Source organism: Lolium rigidum, chromosome 1 (assembly GCF_022539505.1).
Source record: "Lolium rigidum isolate FL_2022 chromosome 1, APGP_CSIRO_Lrig_0.1, whole genome shotgun sequence".
Classification (NCBI taxonomy): Eukaryota; Viridiplantae; Streptophyta; class Magnoliopsida; order Poales; family Poaceae; genus Lolium; species Lolium rigidum.
In genome coordinates, this window is record NC_061508.1 from 56,427,590 (window position 1) to 56,448,144 (window position 20,555).

The window sequence follows — 20,555 nt, forward strand, 5'->3', positions numbered from 1 at the left end:
TGAGAAGTTGTGCATCTGTTAAAAAATGGGGCTATGATTCGAAAATTTGTCATGCATAGTTCTTGTGTGTTATCACCAGAATTTGACCGGATCAGAGGTGGGCCGTAATTAAAGATGGGCTTGAAGAATATACACGGAAGATATACATGAATCGGCCTTGTACACGAAGTTTGGGCTAGTTTGCCCGTGTATCTGTAAATATAGTAGGATACGTGTCGGTTAGGTAGAATTTGGCTCGTACACGGTTGGGATTATTCCCACGTTAGAAAGTCTACGGACTATAAATATGTATCTAGGGTTATTGAGAGAAACAACAATCACGTTCACCACAAACCAATCTAGGCGCATCGCCAACCCCTTGTTTCGAGGGTTTCTTCCGGGTAAGCATCATGCTGCCTAGATCGCATCTTGCGATCTAGGCAGTACACGTTTATTCGTTGTTCATGCGTTGCTCGTGTTGAAGCCTTGTTGATGGCGAGCAACGTAGTTATCATAGATGTGTTAGGGTTAGCATTGTTTTACCGTGTTATATGCTTTTATCCATGCAACCCTTAGACATCTAACCGCCTTTACACCTATCTTAGGTGTAAGGGCGGCACCTTGCTTGGTCCGTGTTTAGTAGATCCGATCCGTTATGATTGCTCCTTGTTCTTCAAGGATTAGTTTAATATCTACATAGTTAGGCATTGCAAACGGGTTGAAGGATCTAGTAGCACGTGGGGTGTAGTTTGCTAGCCCTAGATAAGATGTTCCGGGGATCAACTTCATGTTGGTTTTTAGGCCTTATCTAGGGTTGGTTTATTATCACCTTACGTGGCTGCCAGGCTCAATCACGTGTAGGATGTTCCGATTATGTGGTGAAAACCCTAAATCGTCGTAGGTCGTTTTAGCTTTATATTGATCAAGCGAGGACCACCATGTGATCGTAGACCTCATACGAATCATGGATGGATCGGCTCCTTGAGCCGATTCACAGGGAAACCTGAGAGCCGATCGAGGCTCGCATTTAATGTTTACGTGTATGCCATGCAGGAAACTAAGCGAAGCAAATCCATCACCTTCCTGACCAGGTATAGGTCAGGTGGCACGCCCTTGCACCAGCATCGGGACGTGCGTGCAGAGGCTTTGCGGGCCGTCGCTCGAGGGACCAGGGCCAGCCGCAGTTCTGGGAGCCTCCCGGCTCTACGTGTTGCCCGTCGCTACTCGCCGGTGGGTTTCGGACGCCAATACATTCTGGCACGCCCGGTGGGATAGTCTTCAACGTCAACGGCATCATCATCCGAATCTGAGATAGCGGAAGGTCCTCCAGTCACGTACGAGGATCTGACCGAGGAGCTCAAGAAGAAGTATGACGATGTCAAAGCTATCTTCGAAGCCGACCTCATCGGCTCTTTCCAGAGGACCCGCTCACACGGCATCAGGTGGAAAGGGTTCTCACCTGAAGGCGCGCTCGATGGAGTGGACCTGTCTACCCCTTCAGAAGAACGCACCAGGTCTCTGCGTCAGGAGGTTAATCACATGGTAGCTCATTCGCTACACCGCCATTCTGAGAGCCTGGTGAACGCTTTGGAGCGTGTCGCGCTTCGGGTGATACAGGAAATCATGAGGCATCAGTACTCCCCGTCAGGACCTGCTCTAGGGACTCACCAAGGCGAGATACCACTCCAGACCCGACCACCGCTGCCGTTCACGCTGGCAGCACCAGAAGTGCCGAGTTCACCGGCATTCATCGTCTACAAGATCGGTGGCGATCCTAGCGACTACCAGTTCTTGTATGATGGAAGAGCAGTTCCACATGCAGTATCACTCAGAGGCTTCCGAGGCTGGCATTGCCGATCTAGCACAAGTACGGCAGAAGCGCGAGAAACAGTTTCAGAATACATCCAGCGCTTCAGGGCCATCAGGAACCGATGCTTTTCGGCTCGTTTGACTGAAAAAGAAGCAGTCGAGTTGGCGGTGGTGGGTCTCGCATCGCCGATCAAGGATATGGCTTCCCAAGCAGACTACCCTTCACTGGCGCATATGGTTCAGAAACTGTCATTATATGAACAGCGCCACCCAGAGTTGTACCAGGACAAATTCAAGCGTGCAGTAGTCCTGGTTGAGACAGATGAAGATGAAGGCTCTGCTGGGGATCAAGAGGTAGCAGTGGCTGAATGGACTCGGGGGGCAAGCCCCGTGTCCTGCAAGTGGGTTAAGCCACAAGGTCCTCCAAGAGGGTTTGACTTCGATGTGACCAAAGCTGAGCAAATTTTCGACCTCTTACTCAAGGAGAAGCAGCTAAAGTTACCCGAAGGCCACAAATTCCCTACGGTGCAAGAGCTCAACGGCAAGCCATACTGCAAGTGGCACAACACGTTAACCCATACCACCAACGACTGCAGGGTGTGGCGTCAGCAGATCCAAATGGCGATAGAACAAGGGCGTCTAATTTTCAGCCAGTACGCCATGAAAGTTGACACACACCCCTTTCCCGCCGTTAACATGGTGGAGTACGCTTACCCCGGGAGGTGCCAGACAGGTTTTTCGTTCAGCATTAACATGGTAGGACCTGCGCACCACTACGGTAAGGACGAGAGAGGAGGGCAGCCGCTCTCGTGGCAAGGACAAAGAGGAAGCCGCTCCACGCGATCGGCTCCGACACGATGGCAAGCGCTACATCACGAGAGGAGAAGTGAAGAATGTGCGATATCAACGACCTCTCTCTGACCATCTCCTCAACAAATATGTGAGTCAGTACGACCAGCGCCGGCGATACAGCGACGACGACGAAAGAGATCGTCTGGCTAGCAGGGATGCCAGGAGATATCGTCGGCATGATCGCGACGAGGAGAGATATGAGCGCCATGCCAAGGAAAAATCAAGAGAGCAGGACGACGTGGACAAACACTGGGATTGTCCTTTCTTCAAGCATTGCTGGGATTCAGGGATGAGTCGATTGCATACAATCGGCAACTGCCCAGAATGTAGACAGAAGAAGAAGGGCACAGGAGACGTGTCAGTGTTCAAGCGTCTAGGACCTCTCCCATCTTGGAACAAGCAAGCTGAGTCCTCTCGGGTGGAAGATCTCGAGGAGTTAGAAGATGACGATGCAGAAGAAGAAGATAGATACCACCGGCCAAGGTGGTGCCCTGATGGACTCAGCCGTTCCCAAAAGCGTAGGGTTCAGCGATTACGTGGCTTGGAGGAAGCCGAAAGGTTATACCTGCACACGTTAAGGAAGGCGCGGCCTGATCTAGCCGCGAAAATTCAGCGAACTCTGGACGAAGAGGGTCGACCACAAAAGAAAGAGTGGCGCCCCAAGCAGAAGAAAGCCGATGATGAGACATCGGCTGGCACAAACATGGTGTTCATCCTTCCAGCGGAGTTTTGTGCTCCTGGAACAGAAGGGGCATCTGTGGCACAACTTGACTGCGGCCCAAGGCCGGTTATCTTTGAGAAACCACGAGAAAGAAGTTACAGACACCTGAAGGCCCTGTACTTACGAGGTTATATCAATGGGCAGCCTGTCAACAAGATGCTGGTGGACACCGGAGCGGCAGTCAACATCATGCCATACTCCATGCTACGTCGGTTGGGACGCTCTAGCTCGGATCTGATCAAGACCAACGTCACATTGAGCGATTTCAACGGCCAAGCATCAGAAGCACAAGGTGTTCTGAACGTGGATCTGACCGTAGGAAGGAAGACCATCCCTACGACGTTCTTCATTGTCAATAGCAAGAGCACCTACGCTGTCCTGCTAGGGAGAGATTGGATCCACGCCAACTGCTGCATTCCATCCACGATGCATCAATGCTTAATACAGTGGGATGGAGATGAAGTAGAGATCGTCCACGCAGATGACTCAGCCGAAATTTCAACGGCTGGCATGAACGTTTGGGAGACGGCAGGCCAAGAGCCACTCTCCGGCATCACTTTAGTCGACTGTGATCGCATCGACGTAACAAAAAATGGGGTGAGGCAGGTCTTATCCACCGGCCTGACCGTGTAACAAGAGCAAAAGTTATGGATGTACGTGGCAAGGCCGATCCTTGTGATCGGCCCCAAAAAATAAAAAGTGATGATCTTGTCTCAGGCATGCCACGTAGTCGTAGTGACGCACGAACAAGATGTAAACCTTCATTGAGAAATGCAATCAAAATGGGGGCCGATTCAAGCAATCGGCCCATATTATTATCCTCGCCATGCGTTTTGCCTGTGTTCAGCGTTGATCTAACAGGTGACGGAAAGCTAGGGTATGGGTTTACATCAGCTGATGAACTAGAAGAAGTCAATATTGGTCATGATAGAGCCGATGTTCAGATGTAGTTCTTCGAAGGACGGCAGAGCCGATATCTGCAGTAACCTGATAGATTCGGCTCGGGGGGCACCTAATCAGACGAACATGTGCGATACATGTGGACAATGAAATATGGGTGGCCAATCGAAAAATCGGCCAGTAAAAAAAAATGTACATGCGAGTCACAGCCGATGCACAGACGTCGACTTGAGAAAATATCCGAAGACAACAGTATACAAGTACAGCCGATGCAAAGACATCGACTTCAGAATATAAAAAGCCGATGCACAGCCATCGACTCTAGAGGTACAAGTTCAGCAAAACATGTATCAGTTTACACAGAGAGGCTCTACTGAAGAAACGCGTTGAGGGCATGAAGGGCGTCAGCACGGATACGATCAGAGCACGGAAACATCGTCCTCGTCTTTGCCCGTCACCAGCTGACTGCTCAGGGCACGAATTTCAGCCAGATCGGTCTTCAGATCGGCTGTGAGGCCTTTTGCTTCCTCTTGAGAGCGGGCAATAAGGGCTTTCTTGTCTTGGATAAGCTGCTTGGTTACCATGACCCTCTCTTCAAGGTTCTCCAGTTCCTTACGCAGGGATTCGAGTTCGGCACTGTTGGCGGAGGTGTTAGTTTTGGCGTCCAAGGCGGCCTTTTTCTCGTTGAGCCGTTGACACTTGTCTGCAATATCAGCTCTCAACGGTAGCTGGGCGTGGCGAAGGTTAATTCTTTGACGAGCCGACTGCACCCTTGGCCTGAAAACCGACAGAGTCACAGCTGGCCAAAGCTTCACCTGCAGTGTCACCGGGAGATGGGGCTGGATGTCTTCGAGGATGCCCTTGATTTCCTCGGGGTTTTCAACCAGGGTCTCAACTGAGGAGGAGAGCAGAGCCTTGAGACGCTGGAGTGGACCATGGGCCGTGCTAGGACTTGGCTCTTCACCTGCCTTGGAAGTAGCTGGTTCGATGGATTCAGGGTCGAACGTCAGCAAGCTTGAGAGATCACAACCCTGACATGACGAACAAGAACAGCATTAGTATACAGCAAAGAAAAGGGTAGAGCCAAGGGAGTGGAGTGTACCTCTCCCAAAGTAGGAGGAACAGCCGATGTTGTGATAATCGGCTTTTCCGTGGACTTGGCTAGGTTAGCCACTTGGTCAGCCCCGCTCATTGAGGTTGCTAGGTCTAGCGTGGCGGATGGCATCAGTACCTCTTCAACATCCCCACTAGAGGTCTCATTAGTCTGCAAAAGAAATGGTGAGCCGATCCGAGTAGCAATGGGACGGCGTGAAGTATGAACCAGTGAAGTAATTACATTTGAAACCTCCTGGCTTGGCGAGGAAACTCGTGGGTCTTTGCGAGCCCTCTTGACGCATCGGCGCTTCACGCGTGACCCTGTTTTGATCGGAGCTTGAGAAGCAGCAGGTTCGGGAGTCGACCTTTTCTTAGAAGCCGACGCTGGCGAGTCCGTCTGGCTCTGTGTGGTGGATCTCCCGGAGTTGTCCGGGCTCGAGTCCCTTCGGCTGGACTGTGCCTCCCCGCTGGAATTCTCTTCGGTGGAGGTCTGTAAAAGAGAAGTACAAGCATGTTGCAAAAGCCTGGGAGGAAAGATAAAATTAGTCAAGGCACAAATCAGCTTACGTGCAAGCTTTCTTGGGCAAGAATAGGGGCCTTGCGCTTGAGGGGCTTCTTGGCAGCTACTTTCCTCACTGCCTTCCTCGCCTGGATTGAGGCTCGGGGGGCAACTGGCCCCGAGGATGCTTTACTCTTGGGAGCCGATTTCGGCGAAATCGGCAGGCTCTGCATTATGACCTTCTTCAGTGGTGGCGAGTTCTGGCAGAAGAGAACCACAGGGGCTGGTGGAAGGAATGTGAAAGGGGAGCCATCGGCTTGCATGGGTTCTGGGCCGTCTTGCCGCTGCAAAGGAATAGAGCCAGGTTACAGACAATCATCATGAGCCATTGCAAGAAATTTATAAGTAATGGTACCTGGTCTGCAGGAACATCGTAGTCGGCGTCAAGTTGCTTCAGCAACGGTCCTAGAGCTTTCCTGAAGGCGTGGGTCTTCCACATGGACCACCAAGTCTCAAAACCATCGGTAGTGGTGGTGAAACGGAGGTTGTGAGGAATTGGAATGGCCACAGCATCAAAGAAGGTATAGCACCTTTGGCCAGTGAGGATGTCAGGCAGTTCGGCTACGCTTGTCTGTCAGGTGGTGGAGAAAGAAGTGTGGGGGCACTTGCCCGAGACCAAACTGCCGGGCTACTACCACCGGTTGGTAAGACTCATAACCAGGCTTGATGATCCTGTTTGAGGTACTCATGCCAACTGGGAGAAAGCAAGGACGGATCATGATAGAGTACAAGTGCCGAGTGCTGGGGTCATCGGCAAAGCTATCCAATCTAAAGGAGACTGGATTCTCAAAGTTCTCAGACTCAGTATAAGGAAAGAACAGGGGGTTGTCCAAGCCTTGGAAGAAAACCCTGAACCACTTTGACGCTTCTTTAGGGATCAGCCTGCTGCCTGGGAGGCTATACAGAGCTTGGCCGTAGCTAGTGCATCGGATCTCCTTCCCATCAGCATCTGGGAAGGTGTAGGTGGTCAAAGGTGGAAAGTTTGGGATCTGGTTCTGAAAGTACAACTGGGCCCATAACTGAATGAACCACCAGGGGCCTCCTGTTTTAACTGTCTTTTGGGAGAACAGTTTGACAGACATCAGTTGGAGAGATCGATAGACCTCTCCAAGGAACAGTTTACCAATGCCAAGTTGTGTGCCTTTGGCGAGTTCATAGGCCAGGGAAAGGTAATTCTTGGTTGGGGCGAGTGATGGGCCACAGAATATGAAGTGCTCCAACCAGAAGTTCAAGAAGGCCGTGTGTTCTCTCTCTGTCACAGGGCCTTTGGTTTTCATATAACGTTTGAGGTAGGCACCCCAGCTGGTACACTCTTTTTTGGAGGAAAGGGTGAAAGGGACCTTTGGCAGCTTAAAGGCAGAGGGGCTTGAGGATGCAATGTCTAGGCCTGTGATCATGGCCACGTCCAGCAGAGTTGGTGTCATGGGGCCATGGCCGAACATGAAGCAATTCAGTGCATCAGACCAAAAGTAGCCGATGGTTTTCAGAATGTTCTCATTCTTTTCAAGAGGAGACAATGATAATGACAAAGCATCGGCTATCCCTATCGTTTCCCAGGTGGCATAATGGGTTTTAGACACTCTACTGTACCATGCCACCCAACCCTCAGGAGGATTAGGCCAGGCTCGCAGGCAGTCGGCCCAGGAAGTTAGATCTAAATTCTGGTTCACGAAGGGGATTCTATTGACCTCACACGAGATTAAGTTAGCGGGACTCTCAGAAGAACGGGGGCCAAGACACATAGAATTTGGGAGAGAAGGATGCGGCAGCAGGATGTCTGAAATCTAAAATTAATAACAAAATAGGGCATTAATTCAGGTGATTGCTGTTAATCCTAACATTTACTCGGATGGCGAGGGGCGGTTAAGGATTACCTTCAGACCGGAGACCATGGCGTTGGCGCTGGATGATTCCGCCATTGGACGCGCTGTGGAGTTGGAATGGCGCGGTTGAGATCTGAGATTCGTGTGGCTGTGAGTTGGATCTGCTCGGGCGGCGATTTGGGATCTGAGTTTGCTTTCTCAGACGGAGGTCGCAGGTTACCGTTTGAAGGGGCAACTGGGTTGGCCTTTCTCGCGTTTTATGGTAGAGGCCGATGCGATGCCATCGGCTCTTTTGGGGGATTGTTTGACTTTGACTATCGGCAAAATTAACTGGAAGCACTTCTTCATTAATAAGAGGGTTTTTACAATGAAGAGCCGATTGCTCAGAAAAGGAAGAACAAAAGAAGAGCCGATTGCTCGAGTACTACTAGTCCTATACTACTAATCTTTGCTGGCCTCGTCGTCGGCATCGTAACTGCCGTCGGCGCTACTTCCAGAAATTTCCTCGTCGCTGCTGCCCCAGCCCTCGGCCGGAGCTTCTTCCTCCTCGTCATCATCGTCGTAGTCACTGTCCGCCCAAGCGCGGAAGCGCTTTGCCGGCGGATACCCGGCGGAGGAGGAGGAGTCGTCTTCCTCCTCTTCCTCCTCTTCCTCCTCTTCCTCCTCTTCTTCTTCTTCCTCTTCCTCATCGGAGGAGGTGAAGCGTGCCCAGGAGTGGAGGTCGTCCTCACTCTCGCTCTCCAGTTCCCCGTCGATAAGGAACTGGAGGTCTTCCTCCCCATCGGTCAGGGGCAAGTCGCCATCTGACCCGACGAGGGCCTCGGGTGGGTCATCTGGCACGTAGTCAAAGTCCCACTCTTGCTCTGACATCGGCTCGCTCGAGGAAGAGGATTGGAAGGAGAGAGCCGATGAAGCAGAGGAGGAGGATGAGTCCATGGTGGAGGAGGGTTTTTTCGATGGCCAGAGCAGAGCAAGGGGATGAAGAGGTGAACTGTGCGGCGTGGTTAAATAAATGGGACGTAGTGGAAATTTAATGCCATGGCGGTTTTTGAGGAGGCGATGCCAAAACGCTGTCAAATCTTGCAGAGAAGTTGAGAAGGCAGGGCATCATGATGAAGAATACTGCGACGGTTCTGCTCTGCCACGACATGACCTGACGAAGAAAAAGCAGAGTGGTTTTGGAATTATCATTTCCAAAACCAGGGGGGCATGTGTTATCACCAGAATTTGACCGGATCAGAGGTGGGCCGTAATTAAAGATGGGCTTGAAGAATATACACGGAAGATATACATGAATCGGCCTTGTACACGAAGTTTGGGCTAGTTTGCCCGTGTATCTGTAAATATAGTAGGATACGTGTCGGTTAGGTAGAATTTGGCTCGTACACGGTTGGGATTATTCCCACGTTAGAAAGTCTACGGACTATAAATATGTATCTAGGGTTATTGAGAGAAACAACAATCACGTTCACCACAAACCAATCTAGACGCATCGCCAACCCCTTGTTTCGAGGGTTTCTTTCGGGTAAGCATCATGCTGCCTAGATCGGCGATCTAGGCAGTACACGTTTATTCGTTGTTCATGCGTTGCTCGTGCTGAAGCCTTGTTGATGGCGAGCAACGTAGTTATCATAGATGTGTTAGGGTTAGCATTGTTTTACCGTGTTATATGCTTTTATCCATGCAACCCTTAGACATCTAACCGCCTTTACACCTATCTTAGGTGTAAGGGCGGCACCTTGCTTGGTCCGTGTTTAGTAGATCCGATCCGTTATGATTGCTCCTTGTTCTTCAAGGATTAGTTTAATATCTACATAGTTAGGCATTGCAAATGGGTTGAAGGATCCAGTAGCACGTGGGGTGTAGTTTGCTAGCCCTAGATAAGATGTTCCGGGGATCAACTTCATGTTGGTTTTTAAGCCTTATCTAGGGTTGGTTTATTATCACCTTACGTGGCTGCCAGGCTCAATCACGTGTAGGATGTTCCGATTATGTGGTGAAAACCCTAAATCGTCGTAGGTCGTTTTAGCTTTATATTGATCAAGCAGGACCACCATGTGATCGTAGACCTCATACGAATCATGGATGGATCGGCTCCTTGAGCCGATTCACAGGGAAACCTGAGAGCCGATCGAGGCTCGCATTTAATGTTTACGTGTATGCCATGCAGAAAACTAAGCGAAGCAAATCCATCACCTTCCTGACCAGGTATAGGTCAGGTGGCACGCCCTTGCACCAGCATCGGGACGTGCGTGCAGAGGCTTTGCGGGCCGTCGCTCGAGGGACCAGGGCCAGCCGCAGTTCTGGGAGCCTCCCGGCTCTACGTGTTGCCCGTCGCTACTCGCCAGTGGGTTTCGGACGCCAATATTGTGGTAACCATGCTCACATGTGGCAAGATCGAAGCAAGGCGATGTCCAACATGCATTGTGCCAAAATATATAAAGAAGGATTCTTCTCTCAACAATATTGGTATGCCATGACGTTTGTTATTTTTCTAGACAGATGTAGTACAAGAAAAATGGTGACTTCATGCATGCTTTATTTTCCAGTTTTTGAATATGTTCGAATCATATTTGGCTTGATTTCAAATTTAGGTAAAAACTTCTTGGCACTCGACTTGTGTGCTACTATACTTGGATGCAACACACATTTTTGTTGACCATTGTTGTGGGATTCAACATCTTCAAGGCACACCCAATTTTTTCCCATTTTTTATTTGTAATTAGTTTGCTTGTGGCGATCACCATTCAAATTTGAACTTAAATGGATTAAAAACAATCCAGTATATGGTTTCATGCTAAGTTAATTTGACAAACCTTCGAAATGGCGATCCTACCACGTGCGACCTACCCGTGAATTTTAGATTTTTCGCAGTGTGTATGCACACTGCACACATTAGCGAATAAAAAACACCTATTTTGACCCTTTGGCCACTAATAAAAATAAATAAGACATTTATGTGTGGCAAACCAACAATCTCTACTTCGCAAAATTGCACATATCTGCAAAAATGGGGCCATGATCCAAAAGTTTACCGTGGTTTTCGTAGTAACCAATTAAGCTCACATATGGGAAGAAACTAGCGAGGCGGACTCCAACATATATGGTTTCAAAATATGTGAAAGATTTTTGTCAAGTTTGAAATGGATATTGCATGAAGCATGCTCGAATGGGCAGGAAGCGAAATAGTCATACATGACACCATATATTGTTTGTGAATGACTCTTCACCCAAAACCCCTATGTATGATTGGTGTGGAATTTTTACTAGGCAGATGTACATACATGGCATGTGATGACTGCATGTGCATATTTCACTTTTTTTTGATGTGTTTGAACCTTGTTTGGTTGATTTTAAATTTGTCTCAAACTTTAGGTGTGTGCCATCTTGTACTATAGGTGGACGCAGAACCCATGATTGGGCATTGTTTTGGGGTACCTCCAAGTATTTTAAACCAAATGATTATGAATTTTAATTAAATGTTAAATTAGAATTCATTCGGCTAAAACTCGAAAATAAATCCAGATATAGTTGCACATCGAGATATTTGTATAAGGTAGACCACACGCATTGCTACACATGCCTTATATACGGTGGTGTTTTTTCTCATAAAGTGGATGCCCTAATCACCCCAAGCTTGGGACATATTGTGAATCTTGTCATGGCAAATAACATTGCGAGACTTTCCATCTTATTTTTTATATAGAAATGATTATCCAATATGGCATTGTAAAGTTCGAGAAAAAGATGTGTTCTTCATGCAGTTACAAACAAATAAGGTGCAAAATAGACACATTGGATTTTCACACGAAGTAAACAATATAGGATGACAAATTCTTGGAAGTGACGGATTTTATAGATTTCCAAGTTTTTCCAGTTTAGATTAATTAACTCAACTTTCTCTAGACACAAATATCATATCACGGAACAAGAACGAGAATAGACTGAGGTGTGGGAAACTGGAGCATTACACCCGGAATCCGGGATTGTGTACCTGATCTATGCTATACACTTTGTCTTTGAAAGGAGGGTGAAGAAGTAAGAACACGTACACATATGCTACATGTTTTATTTAGACATTCTTACAGTCACATATGGATAATACATAAAACCACCATATTTGTTTGCTTTAGCCACGGTAATAAAATTACTCAGGCTCGAGTGAACTCGTCGAAGGGTCGGTCAATGTACATCCATTACCGATTCATCTGCATGATATAATTAAGCTTATTAAAAACCATTATAGAACATCATGATTAGTGAAACGATGTATATATATACACATGCATTTTATCAATGACAGGTGGAAGGATAAAGTTGTTAACCTCGATGGAGAAGAAAAAAGACAGTTAAGTGTGGCTTGTTTTATGTGAACTTAAGTGGCAAAACCTCTTAGGAATTTCATCGAACGGCTCTTGTGCATATGAAGAGGGCAAAGCAATATACACCCCTATTGTACTAACAAGTGAAAAATAGCTAAGTGTGGCTCATACTTGGGCAATGGCAAGGTATTTGTAGGCAAATGGGCACTTGGTCCCGGTTGGTAAGGCAAACCGGGACCAAAGGGTATGCCTTTGATCCCGGTTGGTAATACAAACCGGGACCAAAGGGTTTCGAGGCCTGGCACGGCAGGCCGTGCCCTGCCGCAGGCCTTTAGTCCCGGTTTGTAATACAAACCGGAACCAAAGGCCCCAAACAAACCGGGACCAGAGGGTGGGGTCGCTCCGCGCCGAACGAACCGGGACCAATGTCCCCACTGGTCCCGACTCGTTTTAAAACCAGGATTATTGCTCCCATGGGTGCTGGACAAAATGTCTGTTCTCTATTAGTGTGATGTATCTAAAGGTGTTGATTTTGGACTATACATAATAATAATAATTTTTCCTAAAAATTTAGTCAAACTTCATGTTGTTTGAGTTTTAAAAATATAAAAGCCTTATTAATTTGAACGGATGTAGTACTTTATATGTATTTAAGGCCAAATTATTTTGCTCTCATACATCGAAAGTCATTGTATTGTTTTCCGAGGACTGACGGACAGTTGAAGCTCAAACATTAAAACACCTTCCCATAGACAATACAAGTATGGAAGCAGAGCATCAAATAGTTGTAGTCGTAGTTCGTGTTAATATAAGCATGAGATGGATCGACCACTTCATCGATCACTGCTTCTGCTGCTGCGGCTGCGATAGGGTGGACGTGTCGAAGGACCTCCGCCTTACGAGTAAGCAGGTGACCATGGCGGACGGCTTCTGCGAGTGCGTGTCGTCGAGCGTGCACAACACGAGGTCTGGCCGGTGCAGCGTCAGCGGGAGCCGGTCCTCGCCGATGACCAGTGCGGTGGCGTCCAGGAGCACGTGCCAGGCGTTGCGATGCGCCTCCGAGACCCAGTGCAGGGAGTAACTTGGCGGAGGCGGAGCAACTCCGTCACTATCTGCGGCTGAGACGGCGGGGTAGGCGAAGAGGCCCTTGGGCGTGAGCTTGGACTTGCGGCGGAAGTACTGGCTCAGCTGGGAGCCCTTGATGCGGAGGTCCAGCCAGGATTCCGGCGCGGCGATGACCTTAGCCTCCTTGTACGAAGCGAAGGCGCGGATGCAGTCGCGGTCCTCACCTAGGATCGACATGTAGTAGTTGTTCCGGAAGAATGGGTAGCTCTCACCGACCTGCGTATGCATGCAACTTCTTTTTCAGGTGGATTAAGTTAAACAAGTGTTTTCTCTCTAATAAAGTTACACATATGTTTAGATTTCACTTCCAAATTAAAGGACTGTGACAATTTTTGTACCAAAAACTGTTTTTATTTTCAGTTGTAGTGGAAAGATATGTAAATTTCCTCAATGAGAATGGAGTTTCATATGTCAGTTTCAACGACCTTAATTATCTAAGTGTTGAGGACCCTACCAGCATCATTGCGTCCTTGGGCGTGGCGGCGAAAAGCACGAGGTACTCGTCGTCGGTGAGCCCGCAGTGCCGGAGCACCCTATTCCGGGCCTGGATCTCGGGTATGGAGATGAAACTTCCCGTGAAGGATGACTTCTTTGTCAGGATGTCCAGCAGCCGCGACGGCTCCAGCCTAACCATGTCGATGTCTGGCCTCGCCGACGATGGTGACCCCGTCGGCGACGACCTCCGCCTCTCACTAGATCCACCCTCCGGCGAGGTCATACTGCCAGTGCTGTAGTAGGTGGAGTAGAGGTCGTCCTTGTCGCAGCTTTCCTCCTCGATGAGGCCGTGTGAGTACTGCGGGTACTTAGCCATCACGTACTGCTCCACGTAAAGCCGCTCGCCGGGCGTGATCGGCCCAGACCACCGCAGATCGAGGCCGTGTAGCGTCGAGATAGCCTCCGCGACGATGTGCGGCGGGATGTACTCCCGTGGGCACACCTTCTGTAATTTGGGGGCCGATATGTTTCCATGAATTCATAGGTTCAAAACCGAGCTTTGTTATAGACGAGAATTTAATGGAGTTACCTTAACAACCATGCTGTTTGGCCTTGAAGTGCTCGCAGTTGGAGGTTTGGCTACCAAGGAACGAACTCCTTGAAATTCTCCATCGGGTACACCCTAAATTATTAGTGAAGACAAATCAAATCAGGAACACTATGATTTTTTTGTTTTATCAAAAAATTATAGCACGATATGGAGATATCTGATCATGCTTGCAAGAATATGAACAGTAGAACTTATCTTTTGACAAAGCACAGATAGATAATTTGCCACCAGTTTGCTGAAAAGCATACCTTTTGTTCCATGAGGAGATGAAACTCATCCAATTTCCCACACATGTTGTGTTCTAGACCTGTTGGCCTACAATGAAAATTCTAAGTGACAAAAACAATCGTGAAGGTGTATGATGAAGTCAATTAAGTATACGGTGATGCATAGCATCAAGTAGCAAGAAAGGTGGCTGTTATTAATATGTTGGATCTCTGTCTCGGTTGCTTCTCAACTTGGCTTTTAGGGGTGGGGGGTTGGCACTAGCTGTTTAACCATGGTTTGCCTTGGAATATAGTAGCAGCTAAGTTCGCCAGCTGTTTAACCATGGTTTGCCTTGAAATATAGCAATATACCACCCCGGTTGTACACTAGTTGATGAACACATAAGAAATATGGATGTCCCTGTCAATGAATCATAGATTAATTTTAGTGATAGCAAATATAAAGTTGTTTTACGTGTTGAACAATTGATATTAATAATTGTTGTGGCCATGGAACCCGGCTACAGGTATATTCCATGTTCGTCCCTCCATTATTGGTTTCTTGGACTTTATTAGAATGTAAATGTATTTCAACGACATCAATTAACTATTAACTCGATTTAAAAGAGAGATACATAGCGTGATGGACCATTCAAAGTATACAGACTTGGTCTTGCAGGAGTAGTTCTTTAGAGCATCTCCAACAGGCGTGCTATAATGCGCACGCGCTAAATAAACCGCCAATATACAGCGCACGCAGACGGAATCGGCCCTCCAGCAGGTGCGCTATCCGCGGCGGCGCTGCAAAAAATTTGGAGCGCGCGGCTTTTTGCACTATCCGGAGCGCCAAATATGACGCGTCGGCTGCAGCGCGCGGCATGTCTGCGGATGCGCGCGAATACACAACGGCTGAAAATTCCCCCCGCGGCCTCCATTTTCCCACCGTGCCACTGCCGCACGATTCCGCCGCCGGCCCTGCTGTAGCTCGCCGCCGCGCCGTAGATCCGCCTCGCCCGCGCCTCCTGCCGGCAGTTCCGGCCGCCGCGTTGTACCGACCGACCGCCATCGCCACCGATGGGCACAAGGCCGGCGCTTCTCCCCGCCTCCCCCGCGCCTTCTCCTCACCATACCCCGCGCCGCCGTCGCCATGCCGTCGTCGTCGAGCCTACTGTCAACATGGCGCAGCCAAGATGCTTGCTGGTTTGCTCGCAAGGTATGCGTCTCCGCCGGCCGCCATCATTTTGTCGATTTTTTGCTAGTAGCTAGTTGTAGTGAAGTCATTGCATATTGATATTTGTAGAGTTCATCATACGATTCATCGGATGACGAGTACGACCAAGAGGAAGAAGAGAACATATCCATACTATTAGCAATTCGCGCCGTCAAGAAGCCAAAAATAGGTGGATCGGTGTTCGGTAGACAGAAGTTGAGGAGAGAAAGGATTGAAGGGCATGAGAGCATCTCCAGCTTTGTCCCCCAAAGCGTCCCCCAAACCCCCAAAGCCTCTTTTTGTCCGGCGCGGCCCGATACGGTGTCCGGCGCCCCGAGCCCGTCCCCGCCCCACAGGGGATGCTCCGGGCATGCCGGACACAACGAAAAGCAAGGCTGGATCCCATCTGTCGGCGACTATTTCCATAACCATTGTTTCACGCCTTTTATTTCTCGTCACGCCTTCCCTCCCGCCCTCGCACCCCTCTGCCGCCGCTGGATTTGCCGGCCGTTTCGACGACTGATCTCTTCTGAGAGTCGGCACCTTCGTCACGGCTGGTGCTCTCGCCGGCCGCTTCGCCGGCGCGTCCTAGAATGCGGCGTCTAATCCACCCCACCTTCACGCACACAAGGTGTTCGACGACTTGCCAGGTAGGCCCGATTGGCCGCTGTTCGTTTCCTCGTCTGCCGTGGCGCAATTTTAACCATTGATTTTGCTTCAGACATGGATAGCGATGACGAGATGCTTGTCTGACTACTGGAGGACGAGCAAGCCTTCGACGACGACATCCGGGAGCATTTGCTGAACATCGCGTCCCTCCAAGACATGATTGACACCGAGGCGAAGAAGCGGAAGAGGCCCCGCCGTGGAGGATCAAAGCCGGGGAGAAATAAGTCGAAGCCCCGACAGAGGATGGAGGGGCATACCATGTTGTACAATGACTACTTCGCAGATGAGGCAATACAGGCCGACAATTTTCGGCGCTTTTATAGGATGAGCAAGGGTTTGTTCATGAATATCCTCCATGGCGTTCGAGAGTTCGACCCCTACTTCAAGCTCAAGCACGACGTTGTAGGCCTTGTCGGGTTCTCGTTGATTCAGAAGTGCACCGCCACCATGAGAATGCTTGCATATGGAGCACCTGCTGATACACAGGACGACTACCTCCGCATGAGTGAGTCTACTGCCGTTGAGTGCATGTACAAGTTTTGCCGAGCTGTGGTGGGAAAGTTTGGAAAATACTACTTGAGAGGGCTAACTGAGGAAGAGACTTCAAGGATCATGGCACAAAATGCTGCCATAGGATTCCCTGGAATGCTTGGAAGCATCGATTGCACGCACTGGTCATGGAAGAACTGCCCGTTTGCCTGGCAAGGTATATACAAAGGGCTTCATGGATATTGTAGTGTGCTGCTTGAAGTTGTGGTAGATTAAGACATGTGGATTTGGCATTCTTTCTTTGGCATGGCGGGATCACACAATGACATCAACGTGTTGCAGCAGTCTCCGGTGTTCAGCAGACTAGTGGAAGGGCATGCTCCACCATACAACTATAATATCAATGGACACCAATATACCAAAGGCTATTATCTAGCCGATGGTATATTCCAAAATGGGTCACTTTTGTCAAAAAAATCTCGGCTCCATTAGGTCAGAAAATTGTCACTTTGCTGCGCGACAGGAGGCTTACATGAAGGATGTCGAGCGGGCATTTGGCGTGCTTCAAGCTCAATTTTCAATTGTCGGTACCCTGCTCTAAGCTGGTCTCACGACCAAATGTGGGAGGTGATGCAGGCTTGTGTGATCATGCACAACATGATCATTGAGGATGACCGCAAGAATCATGCCAGGACACATGTTGGTCCCTATGAGTGGCAGTGCCCTCTTGCGGAGGTTGATCATGAGTGTCCTGCAGGTTTTGCTGATTTCCTCGCCATGCACGCAGAGATCCGTGACAACAATGTTCACGATCAACTTCAAGTTGATCTCGTTGAGCATATGTGGAGGATCAAAGGATTATCAGCAAATGCCACTGCACCTTGATCTAGCCCTATCTATTGCATTTGTTTAGTTGTTTTATTGTTTGTTGTATTTTAATTTGAAAAAAATCTCGGCAAACATATTTATTTGTATGCTATATTTAATAAATGGTTGGATTTTCGAAAACCCTATAAAAAGTTTGGGGGCGGCGTTTGGGGGATGCGACTGGGGAGCGACGTCCCCCAAATGCGGCGCGAACAAAACACGTCCCCCAAATGCTCGATCCGACGCCGTTTGGGGGACGCGGCTGGAGATACTCTGAGAAGTTGATGCGGTCGTATTTCAATGAGAATCCGATATTTCCCGAAAGCTACTTTCGGTGGCGTTTTCGGATGAGCATCGACTTGTTCAAGCACATCACAACGGAGGTGACCAAGTATGATCGGTTCTTTGAGAAAAGGAGAAATGTCGCCGGAGAACTTTGTCATATCACATATCAGAAGGTGACCGCCGCCTTGCGTATGTTGACATATGGTATACCGGCGGATCTAATTGACGATCATTTGTCCATGGGAGAGAGCAATTATATCTTGTGTGTTAAGCGCTTTGTCGTGGCAATTGTGAATGTTTTCAGATCCACATACTTGAGAGCCCCCAATGCTCAAGACCCGGCAAGACTTTTGGAGTTCAACGTCGACCGGGAATTTCCAGGTATGTTTGGCTACATTGATTGTATGCATTGGAGTTGGGAAGAATTGTCCAGCGGAATGACATGGACAATTCAAAGGGTACAAGAAGGATGCCACTATAGTCCTTGAAGCGGTCGCCGATCATGAGACTTCGATATGGCATGCACTTTTTGGAATGCCCGGGTCTTGCAATGACATCAATGTTCTTCAACGGTCACCACTAATGACAAGACTTGCAATGCGGGAAGGTCCATCAGTGGAGTTTGAAGCAAACTACAGCTATGGCTACTTCCTCGCCGATGGCATATATCCAAGGTGGTAAACATTTGTGAAGCCGGTTATTCAACCACAAGGTCAAAAATGAACTCAATTTCACAATGCACAAGCGACGGCTAGGAAAGATGTAGAGAGAGCATTTGGTATTTTGCAAGCTCAATTTGCCATTGTGAGGGGGCCGGCTAGATTTTAGGATCAAGAGTTCCTTTGGTATATCATGACCGCTTGTGTCATCATGCATAACATGATTATAGAGGATGATCGTGGGAAAAATGTAGATCATACCCACTACGAGTTGATGGGGGTTCCCGTGCAAGTGAGGAGGTCCGCACATAGGATTGCCTGGTTCATTGCCTCGTACCATGCCATTCGCTCCAACGACACACATGATGAGCTCCAAAAAGATCTCATGAAAGAATGGTGGAATTGGCATGGACAACAATAGTTGCATACTTGTTGTATTTGTTTGAAATCTATATCACTATATGTTGTATTGTTGTATGTTGATCCGTAAACTTGTTGTATTTGTCGTGAACAATTTGATGTACTTGTTGTATTTGTTGTGAACAATTTGTTGTATTTGTATGGTACATTTATTTGTGAATTTATGAAGCTTGTTTGATCTTCTTTGATGCATAGTTGTGTGTGATTGTTGTTTCCGCCGCGCTGCGCGCTGTATAATGGAGCATCCGGCGGAGAAACATTTTTAGCACTCACGAATGCGCTCTAGTTTAGTGCCTCCGGTGGGGGAAAATTCAGGGCAGCACGCGGTAAACGTTACAGCGCGGTCCCAGCGACATATAGCGCGCCTGTTGGAGATGCTCTTAGTAGTATCTCCGTTTCAATGAATAAGACTCATGCTTTAATTTAAAACTAGAAAAATTGCGAGTTAATAGCATAAAACCACCACTTTACAGTTGAAATTTACCGAATAACCGCTACCACATAAAAAAAACCACTATCAATTCGTTTCAAACCGTTGTCTGTCAGGGAGCTGTTTTCGTCGATCCTTGGCGTGTGGACGAACAATGGCGGCGGCGCGTTTCTCTCTCATCGTGGATGCTGGCGAGGTCGGAGCTCAGAAGGGTCTCTTTGTTTTTCCTTTCGTTTTCTGGGTTTTTCTGTAAGTTCGCAGTATCATTGAATCGCTTTCTTCTTCGCAAAAAAAAGTATTAGAAGGGCCGGCCCATAGTGGCGGGGCAGAGGGGCGCTCGCCAGTTAGGGTCCTAGTCCAAGATTTGTTTACACACTTATATACATACTCTTTGGGAAGTAAAGTTTGGAATAATTCTAGAAAATATAGAAGGTTGAAGTTGTAGCTTAACGTGCCTATACTCCGACTCCTTCTCAAATGTGCAGAACAACACCTACCCTCATAATTTTTTCTCTAATTTTTTCTATTTCTCGCAAACAATACACATGTACACAAACATAAATAAATAGTTTCAAACGTCTTTACCAATATTCTAAAGATCATGGATCTTTCAAATGTAAATATTATTTAGTTTGTTATTGCATTACCCTAATATTTATCTTTCTGAATAATAATTTTTTTTTTAGTTTTTTCTGTGTGATCAAGTGGTGAAGGTTGACTGAGATATTTAAGGGTCCTAAAACACCAATCATGCTTAAACTTTAAGTAAGATATATAAATTTAGCATAAATGGATATCTTTGAGGAATTTTTCAGAGTAGAGGGGGCATCGCCCCTAGAAAAGCTTAGCCACTATGAACCACGTCCCCTTTGTGTCGTTTCGCTCTAGGACCCCCGAAATCTATGGACCGGCCTGAGTATTAGCAACTCACAAAGAATTTGTCACAGTAGATTTAGCCAGGGTCTAAAGTCGCAGTACATGTTAATATGATATCAAGATTACTACATTCAACCAAACCAAGACCTAGATCTGTACGAACGGCTGATATGTCTTGTCCAGATTGATGTAGCGGTTCAGTTTTTCTTTAGAT

At 48.0% G+C, this 20,555-nt stretch overlaps 1 protein-coding gene across 1 annotated transcript; it reads right to left on the reverse strand.

The window, feature by feature from the left end:
* Positions 1-12,724: 12,724 nt before the first annotated feature.
* Positions 12,725-14,687, reverse strand: LOC124673469. Its single transcript, XM_047209550.1, has 4 exons — positions 14,479-14,687; positions 14,210-14,302; positions 13,640-14,125; positions 12,725-13,401 (listed from the first exon to the last, which is right to left on the reverse strand). Exons 1-4 carry the CDS (start codon positions 14,521-14,523, stop codon positions 12,901-12,903), a joined length of 1,125 nt encoding a protein of 374 aa, XP_047065506.1. The 5' UTR covers positions 14,524-14,687; the 3' UTR covers positions 12,725-12,900.
* Positions 14,688-20,555: the final 5,868 nt, after the last annotated feature.